This window comes from Ips typographus, linkage group LG1 (assembly GCF_016097725.1).
Source record: "Ips typographus isolate SLU linkage group LG1, UJ_Ityp_2.0, whole genome shotgun sequence".
Taxonomy (NCBI): Eukaryota; Metazoa; Arthropoda; class Insecta; order Coleoptera; family Curculionidae; genus Ips; species Ips typographus.
The window spans coordinates 5,566,618-5,591,211 of record NC_138422.1 but is presented as its reverse complement, the minus strand read 5'-3'; the positions used below and the strand labels follow the sequence as shown (position 1 = coordinate 5,591,211).

The window sequence follows — 24,594 nt, the reverse complement described above, 5'->3', positions numbered from 1 at the left end:
TTTAGTTAAATGGAGGCAAAGTTGTGCATTTTATTGCTAAGTAATTTGGTAAAAAAAGAAATCAAACATTTTTTTATTACTCTCCAAATCTTTCTGATACTTGTTCCATTGTCTAAAAACAATGCTTGTTCTTTTTGCTCGACGGGGTAAATACTGAAAACCCATCTCTACCTCATTGCATAGGCATTTGTCGTTTGTCACTGTCAAACGTCAAAAATAACAACAAAAGTTTTTTTAGGTTATATTTTTGTTAAACAAAACTTTTTTTTTTAAAAAATGCTGATTTCTATCACAAGATGTGTTAAAAACGTAGTTAAAAACATACAATGGGCCGATTCAACCGCTTCGGTCAACCGCGATGTGAAATTTGTCGCACTAAACTCCGCACATCCGGACTGCTAATTTTACACTATTTTCGTTATCATTCAAAATTATTATTAGCACGCCAACTGCTCGTACAAACGCTCAAAAGCACCGTTCCTAAAGTTTTAGCCAAAGAGAAGAAATCTAAGACTGATACAGCACCTTATGGAGAACCCCAAAATACAAATAATGACATCAAACTCGAGGACAAGACTGAAACAGTTTTTGCTAATGATAGTCTACAAATATTGTATCGGAACAATGATATTATTATACGAGATGACAAAAGCTCAGTGGATATGGAGTTTTCCTTTGATGAAAACTCAAGTGAAGCCAAAGATATTATCTCAAAAAAGGTACATTCAGACTTCAAAAGTAAGACTCAGAACCATATCAAGTTAGAGACAAATAATAATACTGTAAGTAAAGGAATTGAATTGAAAAAGCTAGTAACTTGGCAAAATGATACTGCTACTAGATTGGTAGTGAATGCTTCATCCAGTAGTGCCTCTTCTGAAGATAGTGTTAAAAAATTCTGTTTTAATAAAAGAATAAGGAAGCGAAAGGGTTCTAAAGGAAAAACCAGGCACTATAACATTAATATTACAAGGTCAAAAAGCTATACAGCATTGGATGAGAGTAATGGTAAGATCCCTTTCACATTTATACAATTTTAAAGATTTTTTTTTATTGCTTTCTATAGAAAAATATATTAAATAGGGCATCAAAACCATTTTTTAAATTTTAATTCCTACAGAAAAAAAGTTACTCAAAGGAAATTTGGTATGCATGTTTGCCATGTTAAAGTGTTCATTTGGAAATTTCTTTTCATTTTGCATAGTTTTTCAGATACCATTTTTATACACTTGTGCATAAATAAAAAAAATTGCTCCTGTCCAAAATATTAATTTTTTTTTTAAAAATTAGGGGTTAAAATAAAAAAAAAACTGTTTTTTGGGGCACATATTTTAGGGTTTGTAAGCTCCTCTAAAGGGAGCTTTTTGACCATAGTCATACTTTAATTTTATGTACTCTCTGTTCCCTGACGTCATAATCACTATCAAACAACCTGTATCAGTAATTAAATGTGATATTCATTGTGTCAAAATAATTATAGTTTTAAGTTATAACTTATTGCAGGGGCTACAATAAATTATATAATAAGCTAGTGTTGTTCTTCAAAATTGGAATTTTGATTCCTGTAAAAGGCAAAAATGAAAGTTTTCCTTATCGTTGACATAAACATTGATCTTTGCATTGGTTCTCTTTTCATAGGGTTAATTGCCTTGCCATTCATTTTCTATGAAATTATTATACTTATATACATACGTATATTTACCTTTCATCCTAAAAAACACCACTGGATAGCTAGCTAGATAGGCTTTGTTAGTTAATTTTTTAAAGCTTTTACCTTAATTTACATCATTCAAGCTGATTCTTTGGACAGAAGATTCCAAAATGCAAATGCCTAAAACATCAGAAACTTTTTTTAAAATGTGACCATCAATGAACCAATCAAATGTTATTTAAAAAACTTGAAAACAGGGCCTTAATAATGTTTTTCCAGCCACTTTTTCCTTCCTTTTATTTTGTTCCTTTTATTTGAAAGGAATTTTGAACACAAAACTATTTAAGACGACTCATTGGCCGCATTTGTTTTCAAGCTCGATAGAGCGAGCAGAGCGTTTTTGACGTCACAATGACGTAATTTGGCAAAAACTATAATTTGACCAATTGTCAAATTACGTCATTGTGACGTCAAAAAAGCTCTGCTCGCTCCATGGAACGTGAAAACAAATGCGGCCCTAGTTTATTTACGAAACTGATAAATATAATGATAAAAACCTCAAATATAGATGGTACCACCTCAAATATACCTCAAATAGGTATACAGTCGTAGGATATTATCAAACATGAGTCAAACACACATTTTTTCTTCATCTTTGTCTAATGAAACGAGATAAAGCAATCTATGCTTGGAAGGCTCCATCAAAATTTTTAGATCAAATTATAGACGTAAGCTTTACACAAAAATTTAATAGAATAAAGTTGTTTGGAGCCAGTATCCGACGGTTTTGGCATAACAGACAGCTACGTGGAAGGTTGTTGGAATGTTTTTTGTCCATGAATCTTACCTATCTCGTTTAATGAAAATCGGAAAACAGACGACAACATTGCGCACTATTGCCAACATATTTTATGCGCGTAATTTAAATTTCCGTATCTATGCAATGTTAGTGTCCAGTAAGTTTGGTTGGCAATAGAATCACGTGTGTTATGACGTGCAACTAAAGTTATAATAATCAGGGTATAGGTCTTTTCCATTTTTGTATATCAAATACATTGATTGATCAATTTTATAATGTTTCAAAGAAAATGTGGGTTACTTATTACAATTATCAGTCCATAGTTTTAATACTCTTTTTGCAATCAATAATTCTATCTATTTAATAGTTTTGATAAAAATGCTTTCTTGTCTATGTAAAATTTTTAATCACTTTTTAAAATACATACAAGAACAATGAAACAATTATATTCCAATCGATGGTTTTGTCCATAATCCTCGCACATTCTTGTTGCACTACTTACACTGCAAGATAACTGAGTGAATGCGAGTTTAGTGATTGCAGCCAGGTGTTTCTCAACTACTTTATTTATTGTTTTGTTAATGTACTAGCAGTATTAATTATTTATTTTAGTTGTGATATTCTGACTTGAATTGTGATTACTAATATGTTTAAAGGAAAATTTTATGAATGTCACTGCAAAGGAATTGAAGATTCGAAGACTAACTCATCAATAACTGCTTCAAAACTAACTTCAGATACAGAATCTGCGTCTGATACAAGTAAAGCCGGTAGTTTTGATGATGCTAAAGTATTTTGCAGTAAATGTGGCAATGGATATAAGGATGAAAAGTTACTGGGAGAACACATGAAAATTCACGAAACTCATTGCAGGTGAGTCTTGCATCAAACGTTTTAGATGTAATCACTTAAAAAACACATTTGTCAGGGTTTGCAACGAAATATTTCCCACTGAACAACAATTCAAGGAACACATTCAAACGCATATGATTAAAGTTTTTGTATGTCATATTTGTGACTACGAGTTTCCACTTAAAGTGCTGCTGGAAAGGCATTTTGACAGTCACGTCGAAAGTTCTGTATTGGACTCAGTTCTGGATATGGAGGAGGTTAGTTTAGTTATTTTAAACACAGTTTTAGATGTAAAATTGAAGTTTCAGTTTGTTTTTAAACTTGACAGAGTATCCAGCTTTGTTCATATTAAAACTCTTGTTCTAGAAGCAACTTACAGATTAGAAAATATTTAAAATTTAATTTACAAGGGTAAATCAATGAGATATCAGTGGAAACCTCTGTGCTGTAGCAGTTACAAAATTGCACTTGGTAAATATAATACGTAATTGTGCGCCAAAGAGAACGGAACTAAAATGAAACAAAAACAAATTCAGACTAAGATATTAACTACAAACTATAACAAAAGTTCCAAGACTGAAATATATCATTGAGACATTACTGTAAGTAGAAAATAAGCTGTCTAGTCGAAAATTTAAAAATCATTATGGCGAACATAGGAAAATAGAGGGCGTAATTCTTATTTTGAAACGCCAATAGAAGTTTTCAATTCTAATGCTGATGATTGTGAGTTATGTAAACAACAGCAGTAGCAAATTTATATTTAGTTTCTTTAGTTAATTGTATTTTTTTATTTTATTTAATACTCAGACACTCTGCAGGTTGTTTTTTTCGTGGGTTCTTTCAATTCTTTTAAAATCATTTCTTCTCCGGGTTTAAAAATCAAGCCTAGAGCTAAATGTTTATCACTTTTGGAAATAAAGTATAATTTGTTCCAGAAATACAATATTACACCTCCAACTAGGCTTCCGTCCCTCTCATATGAAAGCAGTATTAACAACATCTTGTGTTATTTGGGTGCTAAGGATACTCCGTACACTTATGGCAGGCAGTCACCGAAAGTTATCTGTGATATTTGTCGCGTAGAGGTTTTGTACAGCGACTACGAAAACCATATGCAAATCGTTCATCGAATTTATGGTTGCCATAAGTAGTAAATAGTAGTAATAAGACTAATTATATAAAAAGACGACTTATTTACAAAGCAAGATTGTGATATATATTGCTCAAAATCTACTATTCAAAAAGTAAAAAAACACAGATCTATATACAGTGTGTCCGTTTTACGAGCTACAAAGAGATACAAAGTCGGTTAAATTAGGGCAAGGATGCGCATTTTAGAGCTATGTAAGATGTCATTTTCATTTGTCTCTTTAAATAAGTCCAGAAAAAATAAAAACGTTTTTCCAAAATTTCGCTTTTTTCCAGATAGTTCCGGAAGTAGTCGGAATTTTGTAATTTTTAAAACGACATCTTACAAATCTCGAAAATGCGCATCTTTGCCCTAATTTAACCGACTTTGTATCTCTTCAAATAACCGAAATCCCCATGGTTGAGCACGTAAAACGGACACCCTGTATTTATTAAAACATATAAATTTAGAAAATGTTTTGCTCACTATTTAATAATACATATTATTATTTGAACACAAATTTGTAATTCTTAATTTTCATTTATAGGGTTAAAAAATTCGTATTGTTTTTATTTACATGACAAGTTGGTTATTTCAGAATTATTGTTAAAGAATATGAAGCTTTAATTACTTAGATTTTTATACATTTACGTTCATATATCTCAGTTTTTCACGGGTATTAAAAAGAGTTTAAGTTGGAAATTCGACAACAATCGAATCATTCAAGGAATTTTCTCGATCTTTTTTATTTAGTTTTTATATCGCAGAATTTACAGTTTAAAATTATTTAGTTTTGTTACACCAGGTCGAATAAATATATTATGGTTTAATAGTTTATATTGTTGTTTAATTTTTTATATGTGGTTTTGTGTCAAAACTGTCAAAGTAGCTTTAAAACTAAAATCCAAGTCAGTACAAATATTTTATAGTAAAGACACTTGTCATCGCTTTAAAGTTTTGCGCTCTAAGGGTGCGGCTTGTCGGCAAACGCGTAAATAGTTATTTTTCTACTCCTACACGGATATTTGTTAATTCCTTAACAGTTTAGAAAACGAATAAGCAGGCAATTGATTGATAAGAACTTGCGTGCATAGAAATCGGCCCGCAGTAAACTTATGACTGTAACTATATTTAAAAAAAAAATATTATACTGTATGTCCAAGATTTGATTCTCTATACAGGGATCTCGCTTGCCGTAAGAGCTACTGCAAAAGGTTAAATGGGGATAGTTTTAGAGAATTTAATAGACAATCCAACACCGTTTTAAAAATATTTAATATTTGCTTCGTTTTTGAATTATTTTCGAAAAACCAAAAACTCAGACCATTTTCAAAAAAGTGCTGTATTTTCGCTAATTTTAAAAAATTTAAAATTTGCCTTGAACATTGTTAGAGACAATTTTAAAGGACTATCTTTCTGTGTTTTTTGTTTTCAGTTCCGACGTTTCGGTCTCGAGATACCATCATCAACTTCTTTTTTTCTTATGGACGCCATTTTGTTTTTTTATCTAGTTAAAAAGAGCACGTTTTTTACATTAAAATGATGTATTACATGTTACAAAAAAATGTACTTTTATGTTAAAAAACAGTTTGATTCTAAGTTGACTTGAAAAATACATTGTGGAATATGACAGTAACATTTATTTTTTTCGGTTTTTCAAAATTGTTGCATAAGCTTTCGTTCGTGATTGTAATTAATATTTGTATTAAAATGCCACAAAATAAGTATTCAAATGAAGAGATATTTGACATGCTGGCACTGTATCTTCAGTACAACAGAAACGCAGATGTGACTTCAATTAGGTATTTGGAGACGTATCCAGAACGACACCAACCACACAAGTCCCACTTTAGAAATCTAGTTGTTAATTTATTAGAATACGGTGCTTTTGAAAAACCGAGGGGATCATATACCGTCTTCATAATAAAATCCAGAATCGGAATATTTTGCAAGCCGTCAATGAAAACCCAACCGCATCTGTTAGAATGGTAGGACAAGATGTAAACGTACCAAAATCAATTGTTCACCAAGTTCTTAAAACTTCTGGATATCATCCTTAAAAGCCAACAGTTGTACAAGGATTTTTGGAGACCGATTATCCCAGAAGACTGTGTTTCTCGAACTGGTACAAAAATAAATGTAATGAGGACCCAGAATTTTCTAATTTTGTTGTAGGGACTGATGAGCAATGTTTCTCATTTTAAGAAATCGTTTAATAGGGCCATTTACATTTGATTATAATCTTAATGGAAGGAGGTATTTGGATTTATTGAGAGCTGAGATCTTATCAGCTCTTCGAGAAATTGTGCCAAATGAAGCTGATTTTAGAAAATTATGGTTTCAACAGGATGGCTGTCCTGCGTATAACAGCGCCCGCTATGGATTTTCAACTTCCATTTTTTCTTCTTTAGGAGCCACGTTAGCAGCAGCTTTCGGTTCCAGGAATCGAATAGTTTATTCTATAAACTTGATCGCCTCCTTTCTAGCGCTTCTTATACTGTCTTGTCGTTGGGTGTCCAGTTTCAAGAGATTTCGTGTTGTTAGCATTTCGTCCAAGTAGAGGTAGTTTTTCTCTTTAGGAGCACCGTTAAACGCATCTACCTGTCTTACTAGAAAAGCCACTTCCTTTTGAATGGGTTGGATTTGTTCTGAAGAAGTCGGGGACTGTTTGAGTGGTTGTGGAGATCCTTGTTGAAGCTGGAACTGAACGATTTCCACTTTCCTATCTAAAAGCCTTCATATACCAACTAACGTATAAAAATCATGTAAAAACTAGTTCCCGATAAGGAGATCGAACTAACGTGCATTCATACCTCAGTGAAAAAGCGTTACACGGAAAGGCAGAGGTGGTTGGTTTAAGTCCGACTGAATGCGGAACATTTTTAGCTAAAATTTAATATGTCCAAATACCGAAAATTATTGTCTATCATTAGTATATTTAAAGACCATAAACAAATCCATTCATAATGGTAAATTTAAATTTCATTTAAAATAAGCAAGTTGGTACCAATTTCCAATATAACCGGAAGATGAAAATATTTTAGTTAGATTAGGCTCGATGCTTCACTATGTTGCCAAACGGTGTCTAGTTGAATTAAAACAATTACTTTGCTTCAAATACATATATTTATTTTGTACATAAATAATTGTACAATTTGAGAACAACATTGTACAAAAGAAAGTATCAACGAAAATCATGGACTAAACACACACAACTGTAGTAGTATACATAAGAAAGAAACAACAAATTATGTGACGTGTTAAATAAATAAAAACGACCAATTTGGTAATTGAAAGCTTCTGTTTACCTATAAAAGGAACCTTTTATGGCACTCGCATAACAGAATGAAACAGAAACCTGCAACCCAAAAATTCAAATCACAATCACGCAAAAAATATTTTCATATCTTCAAAATGCAATTTGATCAAATGAAGACTGGAAATACAAATAAGTGGACTGCTGATTTACAGGACTTAAAGACGATAAATATTTACAAAAATAAATTGCCTAGAGGAGGAGTACTTTAATGAGGCAGAATTTCTTAAATTAACTGGTGTTATTGATTTAATTCTAAAATTTCAATTCAATGGCGTGACTAAAACTCGTATTTAATATGGTTAGATCACTCCCTATAAATTTAAGGCAATATTGATTGTTTGCGAAGCAAGAATATTGGATTAAACTATTTCTACTTAACAATGTAGTAAGTGCACTGATTCTACAGTAGTTTAAATAAAAGTCTCTTTGATTCAAGAGGATATTTTCACTGATATTCCGCCTCAAGACACAAAATAATATTTTAACGTTTCCTATCAATTTACAAACCGTTGAAGAAGGGTTTCTACTGCTTCTTCTCCTCTTTGTTCACCTTCTTTTTGATTTTCTTCTTCTCTTTTTTCTCGCCTTCTTTAACTTCAGGTTTAGCTTCTTCTGCGCCTTCAGTACTTTCGGTCTTCGCTGCTTCTCCGCCTGAAGGTTCATTCTCGGGTTTTACTTCTTCGGTTTTAGCAACCTCTTCACTTTTTGCCACAGCGTCGTCCGCGTTTTCGGGCTTTTGTTCGACTTCCCCACTTTTAGAACTCCCTTCCTGGCTCCCCGCTTCTGGTGCCACTTCCATGTTTTCGGCTTGGGATTGTGGAAGAGCTGCTTCCGTGGTGTTTTGTTCTTGAGACTGTGAGGCTGCCTCTGTCTCCATTTTTTCTCCTTCTTGGCTTTCTTTGGGTGGTTCGACAAGTTCCATTTTTTCTTCTTTAGGAGCAACGTTAGCAGCAGCTTTCGCTTCCAACATTCCAATAGTTTTTTCTATAAACTTGATCGCCTCCTTTCTAGCGCTTCTTATACTGTCTTGACCTTGGGTGTCGACGTTGTCTAGTTTCAAGAGATTTCGTGTTAACATTTCGTCCAAGTAGAGGTAGTTTTTGTCTTTAGGAGCACCGTTAAACGCCTCTACTTGTCTTACTAGAGAAGCTACATCCTTTTGAATGGCTTGGATTTGTTCTAAAGGAGTCGGGGGCTGTTTGGGTGGTTGTGGCTGTTGTGGAGGTTCTTGCTGAGGTTGTGGCTGCTGCTGGGGCTGTTGTTTAGGAGCCTGAGGTTGCGGAGGAGCAGTTTCAGATCGATGAACATTTTGTTGTGTCTGCTGTGGTTGATTTGCCTGAGGCCGGTTGTGTCCAGCAAAACGGCTTGGACTCTCGCTCCTTCTGAAGCTAAAGTCGTCTTCAGGAAATCCACCGAAAGAGTGAGGCCAGTCATTAGTGAATCTGTGAGGATCTCTATGCATAAATTGTGTGAAAGTTTCTGGTCTTCGACCGAAAATCGTTTCTGGCTGTGGTCTAGGGCTGTCATTGAAAATTCTTTCAGGCTGAGGCTGTTGCGACTGTGGTGGTGCTTGACTGGCTCCAGCAAATCGGTTCGGTACTACCGGATCATCTCGTCCTTCTACATGGATAGGAATTACTCTTTCAGTGCTGCCACTACCCGCCTGAGTTTGGGCGCCGATGCCCCCGCCATTTTCCTGATTTACTCCCATCGGGATGTTTACAGATGACGTAAAACGTTTATTCTCTGGCGGTGCTGACATGGAACGTTGCTCACGATCATTCAGCGATTCGTCTGGTGGCTGGTGTTGTGAGAGATCACAAGTGTTACTTTGTTGGATTGGGCGGCCTGAAACAAGAGATCTACTTTTAGTAATTTGTTATACTGTGAGTGGTCGCTTTGTCAGCTTTAATGGTCACTAAAACCCCAATTCAATGAATTTATAATTCATCCTTGATTGTTTTTGTTTAGATAGAAGATACACTAAAGTAAACTGGTAAAAAGATACCTAATTTGTAACGTTCGGTAACTCAAATAATAAGTTTCAAACATTTATTGTCATTTCTAAAAAAATTTCCATTTCTTTTTATCTCATGATGAGTCTTGGTGTGGCCCTTTTACTAGAAAAAGTGTCGGTAGAAGGGCCGGTAAAAGTCCCATCGCTCAAACAAAGAGGACATTTCATTTTACCCTTTTGCAAGATAACAAGAAAAAACATAAAATGACAAGTTTTGAACGATAAAAAATCGGTACAACAGATCAAAAATTAGTAGCTTCATTACACCAGTCTAGTAATAACTTGAAAATTGCTAATAGTAGATGTAATATAGTTACACCCACCAACTTCCATCTTTTACAATTTTGTATTTCTGAATTATTTTCATATTACATGTTTCATAGCAATCCTTTAACTGTTTATAGAAAATGCTGGATACAGTAAATGCAATTAAACTCACAATTCCGCTTCAATACTTATATTGAAGATATATATCAAAGATTCATATATTTTTTATTTCCCTTACCAATTTTCTGCAAAAAACCTTTAAGCAGGTTTTTCCAAAAATAAAGTGTATACATCAACTCAATGATAAACTTAAATATCAAATTGTTTACAATTAAGTGAAGATCAATGAAGTATTCAACAAACTCTGTACATTTTCAACCATCACTGTGTGAGTTATACCAAGACTCTTTGAATTTTTTCTCTCTCAACTGCTGCAAATTATTTAACAGTGCGAAGGAGCACCATATATCGTGCTGAAACTTCATTTTTGGTCACGAGAAATTGGCTCTAACGGACATGGAATAAATGTATCCAAGCTAAAACTAGTTCAAAATCTCAGAAGTCGAAGATGCTTCATGAGGAACATACTGTTAAAAAGAGAAGTTATTACCCTTTCGCAAACTATACCATAACGGCTAATTGTTATTTAAATTGTACACATTTTGATGAGTTTACTAAACTAATTTTGCCTATCGTAATGATCTTCAAATAACTTTATTTGTACTGGAATAACTTTCTTGGTGATATTTTTCAGTCAGGACAACCAAATTTAAGCAAATCTCTAACATGATCAAATGCACTCAATTCTTCTGTTCTGCTGGCATATTGAAGGACAACAAAAATATGTCACAAAAACATGTCATCATATACAACAATGCAAAGAATTTCAGTTTCAGCAAACAAAATCTGGCATACACCAACAAATTAAATGATAAGATGTATGCATTGTTTATTTCATTGACAATGGTAACTTTAGGACATAAAAACCCATAAAAACGTTCACAAATTCAAGAAAAAAAAGGGAAAAAAGACAAAATTGTAAACTTTCCATTGGGGGTGTAACTTAGTTTAGGGAAACTCCAAAGAACATTTATACAATAATTTGTAAAGCACTGTATAAAGTGAAATACAGTTCCAGAAAACTGAAGTCAACTAGTCTAAATCAGCACAAAACTAATAAATCAAACTCCATACCGTAATTGCATATAAAAAAACTTACCTCTAGTTTGTCCACCTTCACTCTTCACTTCCTCTGAATGACTTGGCGTTTGTTCTTCCTGACTTGGAACGTCTCTGTCGTCAGTCTGGGTACCTTGACTCACCGACTGACTGGCCTGTGTTTGATACTGAGGCGGATGCTGCTGTTTATCTTGAGGCGGCTGAGGCTGGTACTCTTGACTATACTGCGGCGGATACTGTTGGAAACCAGACGGTGTTTGTGACGAGGAACTTTGCTGGTGTTGCGGCGATTGTGGATGCTGATTCTGGAAGTTCTCGAAACACTCCGGGTACGCTTCGTAGTACCTTTGAGGCTCCCTTTCAAAGTCGTCTCTGTCGAATGGGAATCCGAAACGTTCGAAACGGCCGCTGGCAAACGGTCGTTCGAATCTTCGTCTTAGAAAATCGTCCTGGCTTTGATCGCCACCGCCTCTCTGACCTCGTCTAGGGAAGCCTTGCAAGTGTTGGGCAAATTCTGGATGACGTTGAGCGATATCTTCGAGCGGGTCACGAGCGCGTCGTCCAGAGTTGTCAAATGGAAAACCAGACTGAAAAGTAACATATGTTGTAGATTGGTGTTGTAAATTTTTAAGAATTACCATTACCGCAGAGTGATCACAAGTGAAACAATTTGTAATTTTTCTATAAAAATGTTTACCATCCTATTAGTGTGACGATAACATATTCTGCAAAAACTTAATACCCATAACATATTAGAATACTGCTGTGAGCTCTTGTGGATGTTTTGAGACGTACTTCCCAGTTTTGTTTTTAATGAATGAGGGAAAAAGTTGCAGATGATGTATCATTAATGAAAAGAATCAGAATTATCCAGACTTGAGAAGAGTTATCCGAGTTAAGAAATTTTGATTGGTGACCAGCAAAGTGCATTAATTCCAATGATATGACAAAGTCTTATAACTATCATACAAACTTCAAAAATCAAGCATTCCATGCTGACCAGAGACCATACTTTGTAATATGAAATATTGAACATGTAATAGTCTTTTGACACAAAGAAAACTGAACTTTTTTCTTTCCTTAGGTCAGCATGAAGTGAATTTCTGACCACCTTGTACGATTTGTATGAACTTTCGTAACATCAGCATGCACTTCACTAGTAACCTCAATTCTTTAACATTCGATAATTTTTCTACTTTTTATTACTGCATGTGGATTTAAAACCTCTGTAACTTTTCCCTAATTCATTAAAGAGGAACTTGAGAAAAACGCCTCAAGACATATACACAAAGGCTTATACCTATAACAGCCAAAATAAAGTAACTGTCATATACTGGGGAATATTCTTTCGTCAAGTATTGAACAATCTTACCAGGTATGTTAGCGCCACCCTGTACAAGACAAACAGATATGTTGCACTAAATTAAATTTAAACTGATTAAGATACCCTGTAAACAAGTTTCATTCAAATTTTCAACATCACTTTAATATGTTTCTCAAGTAACCAATGTACAGGGTCGCTGAGAAGTCTGGATTGTTTGAAATATTGATTTGAGTTGAATTATTGGAAAACATATGCAAGGTGTCGAAACAAGGTTTAGGGATCATCAAGATCTACAAAGAATTAATGTTAATTACAGTTATAAAGGAGGGACACATAAAAAGGATATTTTCGAAAAATAACCGTTTTCGGATTTATCAGCAACTCTATACAGAGTGTCTCAGTTATAATTGACCAAAAGTTTTAATCAATAGACAAATATATCTAACAACTTCAAAATACGAGGTGTTAAAGTTTTAAACAAAACAATTACAAAATTTGCAAATTCCTCGAACTCCCCTATGAGATATTGTAATGACATTTTTGTGTGTGGTATCTCCCATCCATACTAATTTACACTGAAATCAAGCTAATTAACTGTTTAAAGTTCAAATAAATACAGCAAATATAAGAGATTGGATAAAGTATTTTAAAACACAGGAAATATCCAAAAACTAAAAAACAATGCATTTTTTGAAATTATATACAGGGTGTAACACAAATCATGTTTATAACAAAAAACACCCCCTAATGCTTTTGAAAATTCAAAAAATGTCCTGAAGAACAAAATACAAAACTAAAAACAGATGTTTACCAATATTAAGATACTTACAGAAGTATATTCAAAATCCATAGGTTCAGAACAACCCTTCCTATGTTCCACTATTACAGGAATATCCCGTATCGTTTCTACCGACATTTTTTAGCGCACCAATCGAAAAATTAGGACTGAACTGCAGTAATAAGTACACAAACACAGTAAAATCGCTTGTTTATTCGCTGAGGATTACTCGGGCTAATTCACTGCTCGCGCGTCTAAGTCGAATCTAAAAGCGCGTGGATGCGCCACTGTTATTTTATACCAACACAACCCACATGTACGAATATTCTGGGGTATTCGACGTTTGTCGAGAAGTGGCGCGATACGTTCTATCCAAGCTAATAGAAAATCGAAACAGAGAGAGAGAGGGAAAGTCACGCGATCAGTGCACTAAACAAAGATAGCCACATAGAGAGATTCGTACTGATGGCGTTTACTAGAAATTAATTGAACTGTTCAAGCCAGAGAAGGCGTGCGTGTATTAATATTAAAAAACTTCTAGATTTTCAAACACAATTTTTTTATTGGAAATTTTAATAAACATTACATCATGACTCTCTGTATAATTCTAGAATAACTCTGAAATAACAGTCAAAACAACTTTGTAAAATTCTAGAATTTTCTAGAAGCGAAACGAATTGGCACGAACAAGTGTGCAAGACTTTTACAAAAATAAATCGACTCAATGTAAAATACATGGCGGTCGCAGCCTCTGGGTTCTCCAAATAAGGCAGTGGCGACAACTGTGTAAGGTTGTCTGTTGGGAAGTGGTACCGAAATTATACGTTTTTAATTAATTTGGCTATAAATCATTTGAAATTAATTGTGCTGAAAATGTGCACTCGGTCAATTATTAGTACCTTCTGTAGAATTTTTACAAAAGCATAAATCAGTGCAACAAACATTAAAGTTTACACAACTAATACATTTAGCCAGGCACCAGTTTGATGTAACGCAAAAATAGAAGATGCCTCATCATACCTGCAACTTTTGTATACCCAAACATTTGCATGACAATTTGGGTTTATATGAGGCTGCTTTGATAATACAAGTAAAATGAGAATGCTAATCAATAAACTGCATTAACTAAATAAATATACAAATTCTCTTTTTTTTACTTTTCTTCCTGTGTTGATCAGATGATTTTCTAATAGAGCTCGAATCAGCTAAGAAAAGGCCACAGGCGTCATCAAACGATGATGTCACGATCTCTGTACGTCTCGCTTTAAATATTGCTGCTCTCGTTACTTTCCAAGTTGTTGCAGCCAGTCAGTGGCGTGCTATTATTTTATCAGTAAAATGAAACATTTTCGTCGTTTTTAATAAAGAAAATAAAAGACAACAAGTTTTTTAAAGGAATGGAAACTCCTTCTGCTTCTTTCTTCATAAATTGTAAGACGTTACTGACGATTTCACGGCCTTGGCTGTATATGATAACACCTTTCTTTCCAACCTTTTTGAAAGACATTTTGACAAAATAACGTTTTTTATTCATAACACTATGTGAACTTCAACTGCGACCATCAACAATACAACCAAAACACCAGACTAAAACGGAACCTAACCTAACCCCATAAGTCTCCCTGTCCGCCACTACATTTTTTTAAACTTGGCAACACCGTTTAGAGTGCCTGCTAGTAAAAGCATATAAAAAGGTCCAAATGTCCCTGGCCGCTGCCGCATCTGTTTTAATTGTGTCCAAGTAAAAACCGTACTACGTTGCCAAGTGGCTTTTTGACCGCTTAACAATATATTTTCGGGAATATTTTAATAGGACGCCTCTGATTATATCTAATGCGACGGCAACTGTAGAAGGAGAAAGAAATAGTTTTAAAAACTGCGTCATTGATGATGCGGTGGCCTTTTCTCATCTGATTCGAGCTCTACATGGTTATACAGATTACAGAATGTGAATGTTATATTAGTTTTTTCGAACACCAGTTTTAAACTGTTGACAAATATAACATATGTATTTCAAATCTGAAAAGAAATTGTGCATACAAAGTGAAAGCATGTGGGTGCTGATGATTGATGGTCAGATGAAATTTCGACTTTTCAATGTTTACAGATTTTAAGAAAACTGGCAAATAAATTTGATAGACATTTTTGGTTAAACGTTAAGAGTCACCCTAAATGTTTCATCTTCCTGTTTCCTAAAGAACTTTCACTCTGTATATCTTTGAAACTGTACACTTTTTGTACAGCACGTAGTAGACTGTGAAATAGGCCGTGACAAGCTAAATCGACTGACCTAATATACAGGGTGTCCCATTTGAAATAGTGTACTTTTTGTCCTTTGATCGCACAGACAACGTAAAGAATTCTTATCATTCATTCAAAAAACCCAGAGTTAAAATACTTCTAGTGTAACTTCCTGGAAAATGTGCATTTGTTTATTTAGAAACAAGTAGAGATGGATTCTCAGGAATTTATTTTTGGAGAATTAAGCCCAGGGAATGTAAATAATTTTAGAAAAAAAAGGAGGAGGTTCAAAAACGTCGTGAATAAAGCACTTAAAACATTGCAAACATAACTTGGCATCTCAATTTGAACTAAATCTGGTTAGATATGGTAATCCTGAAGAAATTTTGTAAGTAAAAAACCAACGACTTATTATTTAGATTTTGGATAAAGAACGATATCAAAGCCCCTTGAAAAAAGTCTAAAAAACTGGACATAAGACTTCCATAAAATGATTGGTGATGATGGTAAATTGAAACCGTTTCTACTTTCAAAATGTTATTATAACTGACTTTATTGTGCTTATTTTTTTTTTCTGTGAGAGAGCGTTTTTTCTATTGTTATCTGCCATCCATTGTATTGTGTGTTTGTCTATTGATGACTGACCCCATACGCACACAACCGTGTCAAACCTAATGGGCACATCTGCAGATACACAGTTTTGAGAAGTTTAAAACAGTAACCCACTCTACTGTTTTCTCATAAATTCAGTAAATCTATCAGATATTGCATAATATGCCAATAAAACTGTAGTTATTGATAAAAAATGTCAGTTACGCCAGTCAGTCAGTTATTCACAAAAGGTAAATGATAGTAACGTCGGAGGGATTAATCCTCTCGCCAATTTAAATTATATAGTTCCAAAGTATTCCTACTTATTTTTTATTTTTTAAACCGACACCGCTTTTTTATTACATATTTAGCATCTACAAACAATTCAAAGCATGCATCCACTTATAACACAATTGTCCTGCAAGTACTGATATTTTAGAAACAAGAAGTTTATACATTTTCTTGATTATTGTCAAGGAGTCAGGGCTCATTTTGAGCAGCTGATATAATTTTTTTACTATTTTTTTTAAATAAAAATTGAGGGACGTATTGATAATTATTTGAAAACTGTTGAATATTGTTATACAGTAGGTTGCATGAAATACGTTTGTAGAATCCCAATATGACATAAAATTGCCATTTAAGAAAACAAAAATATTTTAAACACCTTGTTTTTGAGCCACAATGTATAAATCCAATTCACATAAAAAAACCTCTCTTAAAAATAAAAAACTTTTTTCATTTTTTCGAAACTTGTCAGTCATAGTTCATGTGGTTAAAAACCATACAAATACTTAAGTTTTCCTAGATCCACGGAGAAAATGCTATTCTTAAAAATTGTAACCATCTTACAAATCACACTGTATATACTAGCTTTAGAGATATTTTGCAAACTGGCAACTGGCACAACCGAAAAATCTTTTCAATGAATGACTCTTACAGATATCACAAAATATTTCAATTGGAACTAAATCTGAAACATCTGCTGAGATACTAAATAATACCTACTGAAGTAATGAGAAATGTGGTTTATTAGGATCTGCAAAAAAAGTACACAGGATTAAGACACGTGTTTTTGCCTATTGACTTTATCAAGCATATGTAAGCAACATACTGAAATAATCTTTGAATGCTAAAGAAAAAATATATTTGAAGGTCTCTATGGATTATCAAGGGTAAATTATAAAAGAGACAACATTTTTGTGCTAAATAAAGTAAACCTACAAACCAGCATAGTTTTAGAGATATCCAACAAAAACCAAAAATATCACAAATGGTCATATAATTTTATGCTATCCTGAACCAAAAAAAGAAATTGTTATTTTAAAATCAATGAATTACAGTGTGTTCATAAAGTTTCATACCTTTCAGAAAAATGCTCCAACATACACTTGTGTATCACATGTAATAGGTATGACCTTTATCGATCGATCACTTTTTCATTTATCAAAATAATCACTATTATTACACTCTGAATACAAAAAATATTCTTTTCTGATGTAAAATGCAAACAAATTGTTTCTACCTTATTTTGGTCACCTTCAAATGCAACATCTTAACAAACAACTAGACAAACACTAATTTGCAGTTGACATGACCATACTCATTGTAAAATGAATCAGTGACGAATTATTTGGCTATAAATAACTACTTGTATGTAATAGAAAACAAAAATAAAATCAGATGTGTCCAGTAACATTAAAACAATTTTTATTTAACTCAACCGAATTGACCTATCATGAATCATCAACACCAATTATCAACAAATCATTAAAGTGACGATCTCAATGAACTTACAAGGAAAAAACGAGTTTCTGTACAAATTGCTGCCCCTTCCTTAATAATTCATGAACAACGATAATTAAAAACTGGGCGATAAGGAACGGATTAGTCGTGTACTTCTCGAATTTTTGCCATAACTTGCACAGTAGGTACGCATTTTGACCATGATTAACCTTCCGTGACCAAGTTGGCTGCTGGAATCAAGCCAGTTTATTAAATCGCTTTTTCACGAAACTCAAGTTTTCGTGCAATGCAGTATGTTAATGTTGAAAATAAAGAATTTGGTATTTAACAATATAGAAAGAGTTCCTCCTTCCTTTTTCTGCATTTGTTCATTGCGGCATATTAGGAAATTTATAAAACACAAGCAAGTTACTAACCGGTTCTCGGAACCCCTCTCATAAAACCGTAATCTAACCAAAAGCAGCAGCCAAGAAAAATCATTACACGGCAGATCGCCAAATTGGAAGACCTTATAATCGATTGAATGAGTAAAATAGAAAACAAGTCTAAGGTAGGTAGACTGGACGATCGGGTGGGCGCATGTTGACACTTTCTTCGCATTGTAGTCGTTTATTTGTGACGTTTACAAACGTTTTACTTAAAAAATAGTTAATGGGGAGGTTAAAGTTTGAACCAGGAGTAATGTGAAGGAACTTTAAGATCAAAGATGTATAGTAAAGTATCTTCTTTCGATCAAATGCACTAACGACCTTTGGATGGACAAATATGGGCTAGTATAGTAAATTTTTACTTTACCGCCCGTTGCCCTCAGTAGAGATGCTCCAAAGTAATTTTGTTTATGAAAACGGTAAATTATCGAGAATTGTCTTTTTCAACTGTTCTCAGATGTGACTTAATTTTAATAACTATTAAAAAACTCAATCAGCAATAAGATGAAACTATCAAATGCAAAACAGTTGTACCTTGTATTTACACCTCAATAGAGTCCCAAATTTGACATTTGTGAGGCTGAGTGACACTTTAATATGTTTACTACGTCAACTGTTAAAACTCAGCGCTAACATATAACTGGAATACGCACATTAGTTTTATTTGACACATCGAATTGCCAGTTGTATTTATAGCTCCGTAGAGTTAAACTTAACAATTCAGATTAACAGACACTTAGATATGTTTTTTATGTCCCCCGAAATTATTACCAATCCATAATAGTTCTACGGCTTGGATAAATCACCCTAGTCCTATCAACCAAAATTTGACAGTTGTGACCTTAAGTCTCAACTCCCCACTTTTAAATTTGGCTCAATGGAGCTTAAAATTTTTTTTTTTGACTCCACCAACTGGGGTATTTTGTCAGCTCGAAACGTAAGAGACTCAGATAGTCGGGCGAGGTCCCCTGAGCCCCAGATAGCTACAAAAAGGTCTAAAAATCGCTTAAGGGCACGATCCGAGCAAAAGATATAGTCATTCTTCATGGAAACTATAACTGTCACGTCCACGTGGTCTTCTCCTAGGTTTTCACCCTTTCCGCCTGAAAGTTGAAAACCGAACTCGAGCTTTAAAATTAAGTAATTTTATAGATTTAGGTTCCTGGTGAACGGCTTTCGACAGTTATGACAACTGTCAGTTAACGTAAGAACTGTCAAATTTGGCTCCATAGAACTGTAAAGGGTTGGTGGAGCCAATAAAACCAGCAAAAAAAAAGAAGACTACTTACAGTGTGGTTCCTCCAAGAAACATATCTACCCAACATTTTACAATTTCCAAATTCCAAATTACATTGCGTAAATTATTGCTTTTGAACAAAAATTCCTGAAATTATCTTTGGCATTGTCTCCAAAAATACATTTTTGTAATTAGATTTGATTGAATTAGCTTAAATGGTTTTTAAAAAAAAACGTGATTGCCTAAACATGTAACTGACCATTTATGACATTTCGAACACGTATTTTACATAGAAAGCTCCAGTGGGTAGACCCAAGAACATAATTAAGTGACTGTATTTTGCAAAAATGGTAATTGGGGCAAAATTTGCCTATCCATCAATTCTATTTATCATATTTTTTAATATGTCAATAAACATGCTAATCCAATTACAAAACCATGAACAATTTTTATTAATGATTGACACAAGATTAGAATATACGAATATACGACGATTTCATTAGCACATCCGAAGTTAAGCGTATTGAATCGAATGTGAATGATTATCTATTTAAGCTTAGTGCATCAACAGCCAAGGTCAGAAAATGTAAATTTTCTTAGTGATGCATTATTTCCTCTAAAAACAATCAAACAAGGAATAAATTCTGTTCCCACGACATGCTATACAGAGCGGGTCAAATCGGTGATGTCAGTATGGTAATCTACAGAAATCGGACTAAATACAGCTCGCTGACCGTTCTTGTCACATTCTACAGGGATTTCTCTTTCCTCGTTTCAAGAATATGCCTCCTGATACGTAAACATGGAAACGTTCCAAAACTGAGTGTTTATTTCTGTAAATTTTATTAAGTGTATTAGTACGATTAGAAAAAATACACTGTAAGCGGATTGTCCATAACGTCCTCGTCCGATTGTGTCAAACTTACGTCTTCGTGCGATAAGGACATCTTATCCACCCTTAAAATGGCCTGCCATTGGTCAGCCACCTAAGCAGGTGCCACACGACTTGGCTAGACTGAGCCAATATGTGCGAACTTTTATTGCCTGTCCTCCAAATTAGATGCCAAATATTGGCAAATGGTTGAGACGGAAATTCCGGTGAGCCCATTTTCTATACAAAATGGGCTCAGTAACTTAGTAACATAGTACATAATGATTTGGAACTACGAAGAAAACCTTTAATTTGAGAAATGCCTATTTTCTGGCATAGGTATATCTAAATTACTAAAAAGTGTTATAAATACAGAAAAAAAGCAGTTCATTTTGAAAAACAAAATTTATTTATTATGGATCCCTTTCCTTGCTTTTAGAGCAAAACAAAACGAAATTCAAGAAAAAACTTGTTGCCTAATAGGTTATTTCAAAATACAGAGAATAAAAAAACATTCTAGTCTCAAATTAAAGAAATTTTTATTGTATTTTGAAAACGACGAGGCAAAAAGATTATTCTTAATTTTCGTCATAAAATTCACTCCTTGAAATATTTTAGAACACTAAATGAACCTCCTGTATAACTTAGGATTATTTCCAAAATAACCAAGCATCAGATTTGAAACAAAATCAAACTGGTACATTTTTTAGAAGATGTTATAATTATAGCTTAGAAAAAGACTCAAACGATCCAAATTAGCCAAAAATAAATGACTGGCGACTCCATATAAATAACATGCTTATGTGTCACCCTGGCTTTATAGTGTTTTTGCGGAAAATTGCCCGACAAAATCCCGAATAAATCGAGAAAAAGCTTGCCAACTAAATAGACTTACAGAGTATTTTGAGAAATTATTGTCCGTCCCGCAGCAATCCTGTATACGCGTTTAACATATTAAACTAATAGCCTAATTTTTGTTACATTAACATCTCAATTTTTTAGTGCCTAACACGTAAGTGAGCCGTGAGTTCACATATTAAAACATTTGTTCCAAAATATTGGTTTTATAAAAAAAACGATGTTATTAAAAATAGATATGAGCCAATGTTTTCTTTTTCAACACGTTTTATTGTGTATACTCAGCAAGTGTGATCTCTACAACCGGTTCTCATTAAGGATAATTAACGTATAACACGTTACTTATGAACCTTATGCAGAAGTGAATTAACATAATAACTGAATTGTCAACTAGAGAACTATTTCAATACATTATCTATGCAATATGAGCGATCAATAAAAATGTTATGATTCAGCAATGAAAACACTGTGAGATTAGTTTTGCATTCATTTCAATACACTAGTTTGATGCAGTTTCAATAATTAATCTTGAAATTACTGCAGTAACCGATTAAACCTAATGTAAGGACAAACAATGATTATGCTAATAAGTAGATGAAATACTTTTTAAGTGTAAAACATATTTATATTTATTGAAGCTGAAGAATTTGTTGAATTATTGATTTCCTATGAGTTTACATTTTTTAATAACTTTATAGAAAAGGGTTGTTCTTGGATCCTTTGATTACAATTTTAATAAAAGTATTTTTTTAGAGTAGTTTTGTGATCTTTTAGTTATATTTTAAAAACATATTAATCAAAAAGCACAAAAGCAAAACAGTTATAGATTATTTAGTAGATGACAAAGGTAAATTCTACCCTCAATTCAACCACTTAACAGTGTTCAAACCTTTTTAAAACAACCAACAAAATGGTTACTTAAGGTGTGTTTGCCCTTAAGGGCCTCCTTAAGTTACAAGGCAGAAAGGGACAGAGTGTTGGTGCGTCAAACTGCTTTTTTAAAACTCCATTTCGACTAAGGTAAGCTGCATTATTTACGGAGCTACAAAACAGTGGAAATAGGGAAAGTCATAGAAAATTTTATGCTCTACAAGATTGTATTAAGGTGTTTTTGCATTTAAGGGCCTCCTGTTACAAGGTAAAAAGTGACAAGGTGCACCAAACTGCTTTTTTTGAACTACATAACTCCATTTCCATGGATTGACTTAAGTTACGTTATTTGATGAGCTACAAGAAGCGTAAATAACAAAAGTAGGAAATTTTATCCTCTATAAGATTGTGTTTGAAGTATTTTTGCCCTTAAGGGCTTCTTAAAGGACAAGACAAAAAGTGACAGGGAGCACTAAACTGCTTTTTAAAAACTAATTCCATTTCGACTGAGCATAGCTCTTTTACTTGAAGAACTAGAAATGTAACTTGAACACCCTGTAGAATTGTTATTATTGGGTTTTCAAAAAATAGTTATATGAACAAGCTTGTCATTTCTGAACCCTCGGTATAACAATGAACAACACTCATTTTATTTTAGTTTAATGTAGTGATGTTAGTTTTGATTTCATAAAGGTTCTCACCCATTAACCAGCTCTCCATGTTCAAATAATTAGGAGAGATCCATCAACCATGGTTTTGATCTTACTCCAAGTTTCCTGACTTACTAATGGGTGACAACCTTTACTAATATTTGCATTATGTCAAGTGTCAAGCATTGTGTATTAGGAGTATTAACAACTTCTACCAAAGTCAAGCTGATTATGCAGTGAAGCAACCTTTTTTTTTAAATGGTTTTTTTACTAAATTTGAGTAATTCATTCAATATTAAGAAATTCAGTAAGCAATGTGTATCAAATATTATAAAAAAATTACAGAGCTTATTTTTAAGTTCATATTTTATTTCAACTGGAATAATGGAGTAAAAAAATGAATGATTACTAAGTGTGTGTATGATACACTGTGTATGATTAAATGAAAGAACAAAATAGACAAAAAATTGATTTATGAAAATTTTATACTCACTAGAGCTGTAGTGTAGCAGATAGCCTAAGCGACGTTGTTAGACAGTTCCTGCAAACCAAAACAAAGCACACTTCACACCGGAACAACAAATACCTACTAAGCTACTCTTAACATTAGTATTTATGAAACCAAAATCCTCGCAAAATCCTTTTTAAACATTCCAAAAATACTTTATGTTAAAAACTATGTAACCTACACTGTAAAATTGATAGGAAACATAACTCTAGAACTAACTTAATTGAGATTGAAATTAAGATCAATTAGTGAAAACTGAAATATAGCCACTTATAATTGATTGACAGCAGCTGGATTTCATTAATTAGTTAATAATAAAAATAGAAAAAGAACTTGAAAATAAAGGTAAGTCAAGACAAACTAAATAAAACTTAGGACTTATTTGAATACATACATTTGTTCATGTTACCATACCTAACTAACTTGAGAAAAGCTGATGGAATTGTCAAATTAAGTAGATGATTTATTTATTATTACTCAGAACTTATGACTGATTACAAATTGTACCATCTCTGTAACTAAATTTTAGATTATTGGAAGGGTTGGTCCATAAACTACAACTGCATGTATTCAGCCTTATAAAGTAGTCTTTTTTAAGATAGTTACTGGCCAAATATCACTCTATAAAATGTTCTATTTATAACCTAACATTTTCCATGCTCTTTGCGTTGAGTGTTTTGCATATTTAACAATTCTCCGGCATATGAAGTGATGAAGAAAAACACCAAACCAAAGAAAAACCAAGCAGTTAGTAGGAAAATTGGTTAAAAATAGCCGTCAGAAAATGGGGCAAATTCAGATCACACATTTTACTTACGAATCCACCGTTGCGGCTAAAAGACATTTTGGCTGCGAACACTTATATTTACCACACAATGCGCTCACATAAAAATATAAATAATTAATTACAAAATATTGGAAAACGTCCCGAATTTAAAGAAAAAATCCACACAACTCGTTCTACAGAATCATCTGGAATTATTTCGAATTTTGACCATTGATCGACGTGACGCTCTGTTTGTTTCACTCTCTGCGGATAGCGGCAATGTTTGTTATCCTTTTCACTGAATATTAATGCGCACGTCGTAACTTGAGTTATGCAATATAAATGACATCTAATGGTAAATTGACTTTGGATACCAACATTAAAAACGAAAGAACCCTCTGGAGAGTGGGGACTTATAAAATCCCTAAAAGACGAAACAACATCAAAATTTACTGAAAATTGCGTAATATACGAGTGGGCGTCATATTGAAATAAACCTAAAATAAAAAT

At 33.4% G+C, this 24,594-nt stretch overlaps 2 protein-coding genes across 4 annotated transcripts; one reads left to right on the top strand and one right to left on the bottom strand.

Annotated features, from left to right (window-relative positions):
• Nucleotides 1-207: 207 nt before the first annotated feature.
• On the top strand, nt 208-5,271 carry LOC145734673 (uncharacterized). Its single transcript, XM_081988162.1, has 4 exons — nt 208-1,008; nt 3,107-3,323; nt 3,379-3,559; nt 4,241-5,271. Exons 1-4 carry the CDS (start codon nt 327-329, stop codon nt 4,454-4,456), a joined length of 1,296 nt encoding a protein of 431 aa, XP_081844288.1. The 5' UTR covers nt 208-326; the 3' UTR covers nt 4,457-5,271.
• A 2,270-nt stretch (nt 5,272-7,541) lies between these two features.
• LOC145734639 (uncharacterized) lies at nt 7,542-24,539 on the bottom strand. Of its 3 annotated transcripts, none has more exons than XM_081988134.1 (3): nt 24,136-24,325; nt 11,257-11,803; nt 7,542-9,601 (listed from the first exon to the last, which is right to left on the bottom strand). In XM_081988134.1, the coding sequence occupies exons 1-3, from the start codon at nt 24,160-24,162 to the stop codon at nt 8,277-8,279; spliced, it is 1,899 nt and encodes a 632-aa protein (XP_081844260.1). In that variant the 5' UTR covers nt 24,163-24,325; the 3' UTR covers nt 7,542-8,276. The 3 variants fall into 3 exon arrangements, 2 of the variants coding, with proteins under 2 accessions (XP_081844260.1, XP_081844250.1); XM_081988124.1 differs by lacking the exon at nt 24,136-24,325 and adding an exon at nt 13,370-13,597; XR_014179470.1 differs by lacking the exon at nt 7,542-9,601 and adding an exon at nt 23,304-23,351 and having other exon boundaries at nt 11,661-11,803; nt 24,136-24,539.
• Nucleotides 24,540-24,594: the final 55 nt, after the last annotated feature.

Bases quoted from the DNA above. Each gene is read 5' to 3' on its own strand.
- LOC145734673 (XM_081988162.1), top strand. From the start codon at position 327: ATGGGCCGATTCAACCGCTTCGGTCAACCGCGATGTGAAATTTGTCGC. The intron at 3,324-3,378 runs GTGAGTCTTGCA...CACATTTGTCAG, and splicing joins ATTCACGAAACTCATTGCAG to GGTTTGCAACGAAATATTTC. The intron at 3,560-4,240 runs GTTAGTTTAGTT...AATTTGTTCCAG, and splicing joins CAGTTCTGGATATGGAGGAG to AAATACAATATTACACCTCC.
- LOC145734639 (XM_081988124.1), bottom strand. From the start codon at position 13,456: ATGTCGGTAGAAACGATACGGGATATTCCTGTAATAGTGGAACATAGG. The intron at 11,804-13,369 runs GTAAGTATCTTA...GTTACTTTTCAG, and splicing joins TGGATTTTGAATATACTTCT to TCTGGTTTTCCATTTGACAA. The intron at 9,602-11,256 runs GTAAGTTTTTTT...CTCTTGTTTCAG, and splicing joins TGAAGGTGGACAAACTAGAG to GCCGCCCAATCCAACAAAGT.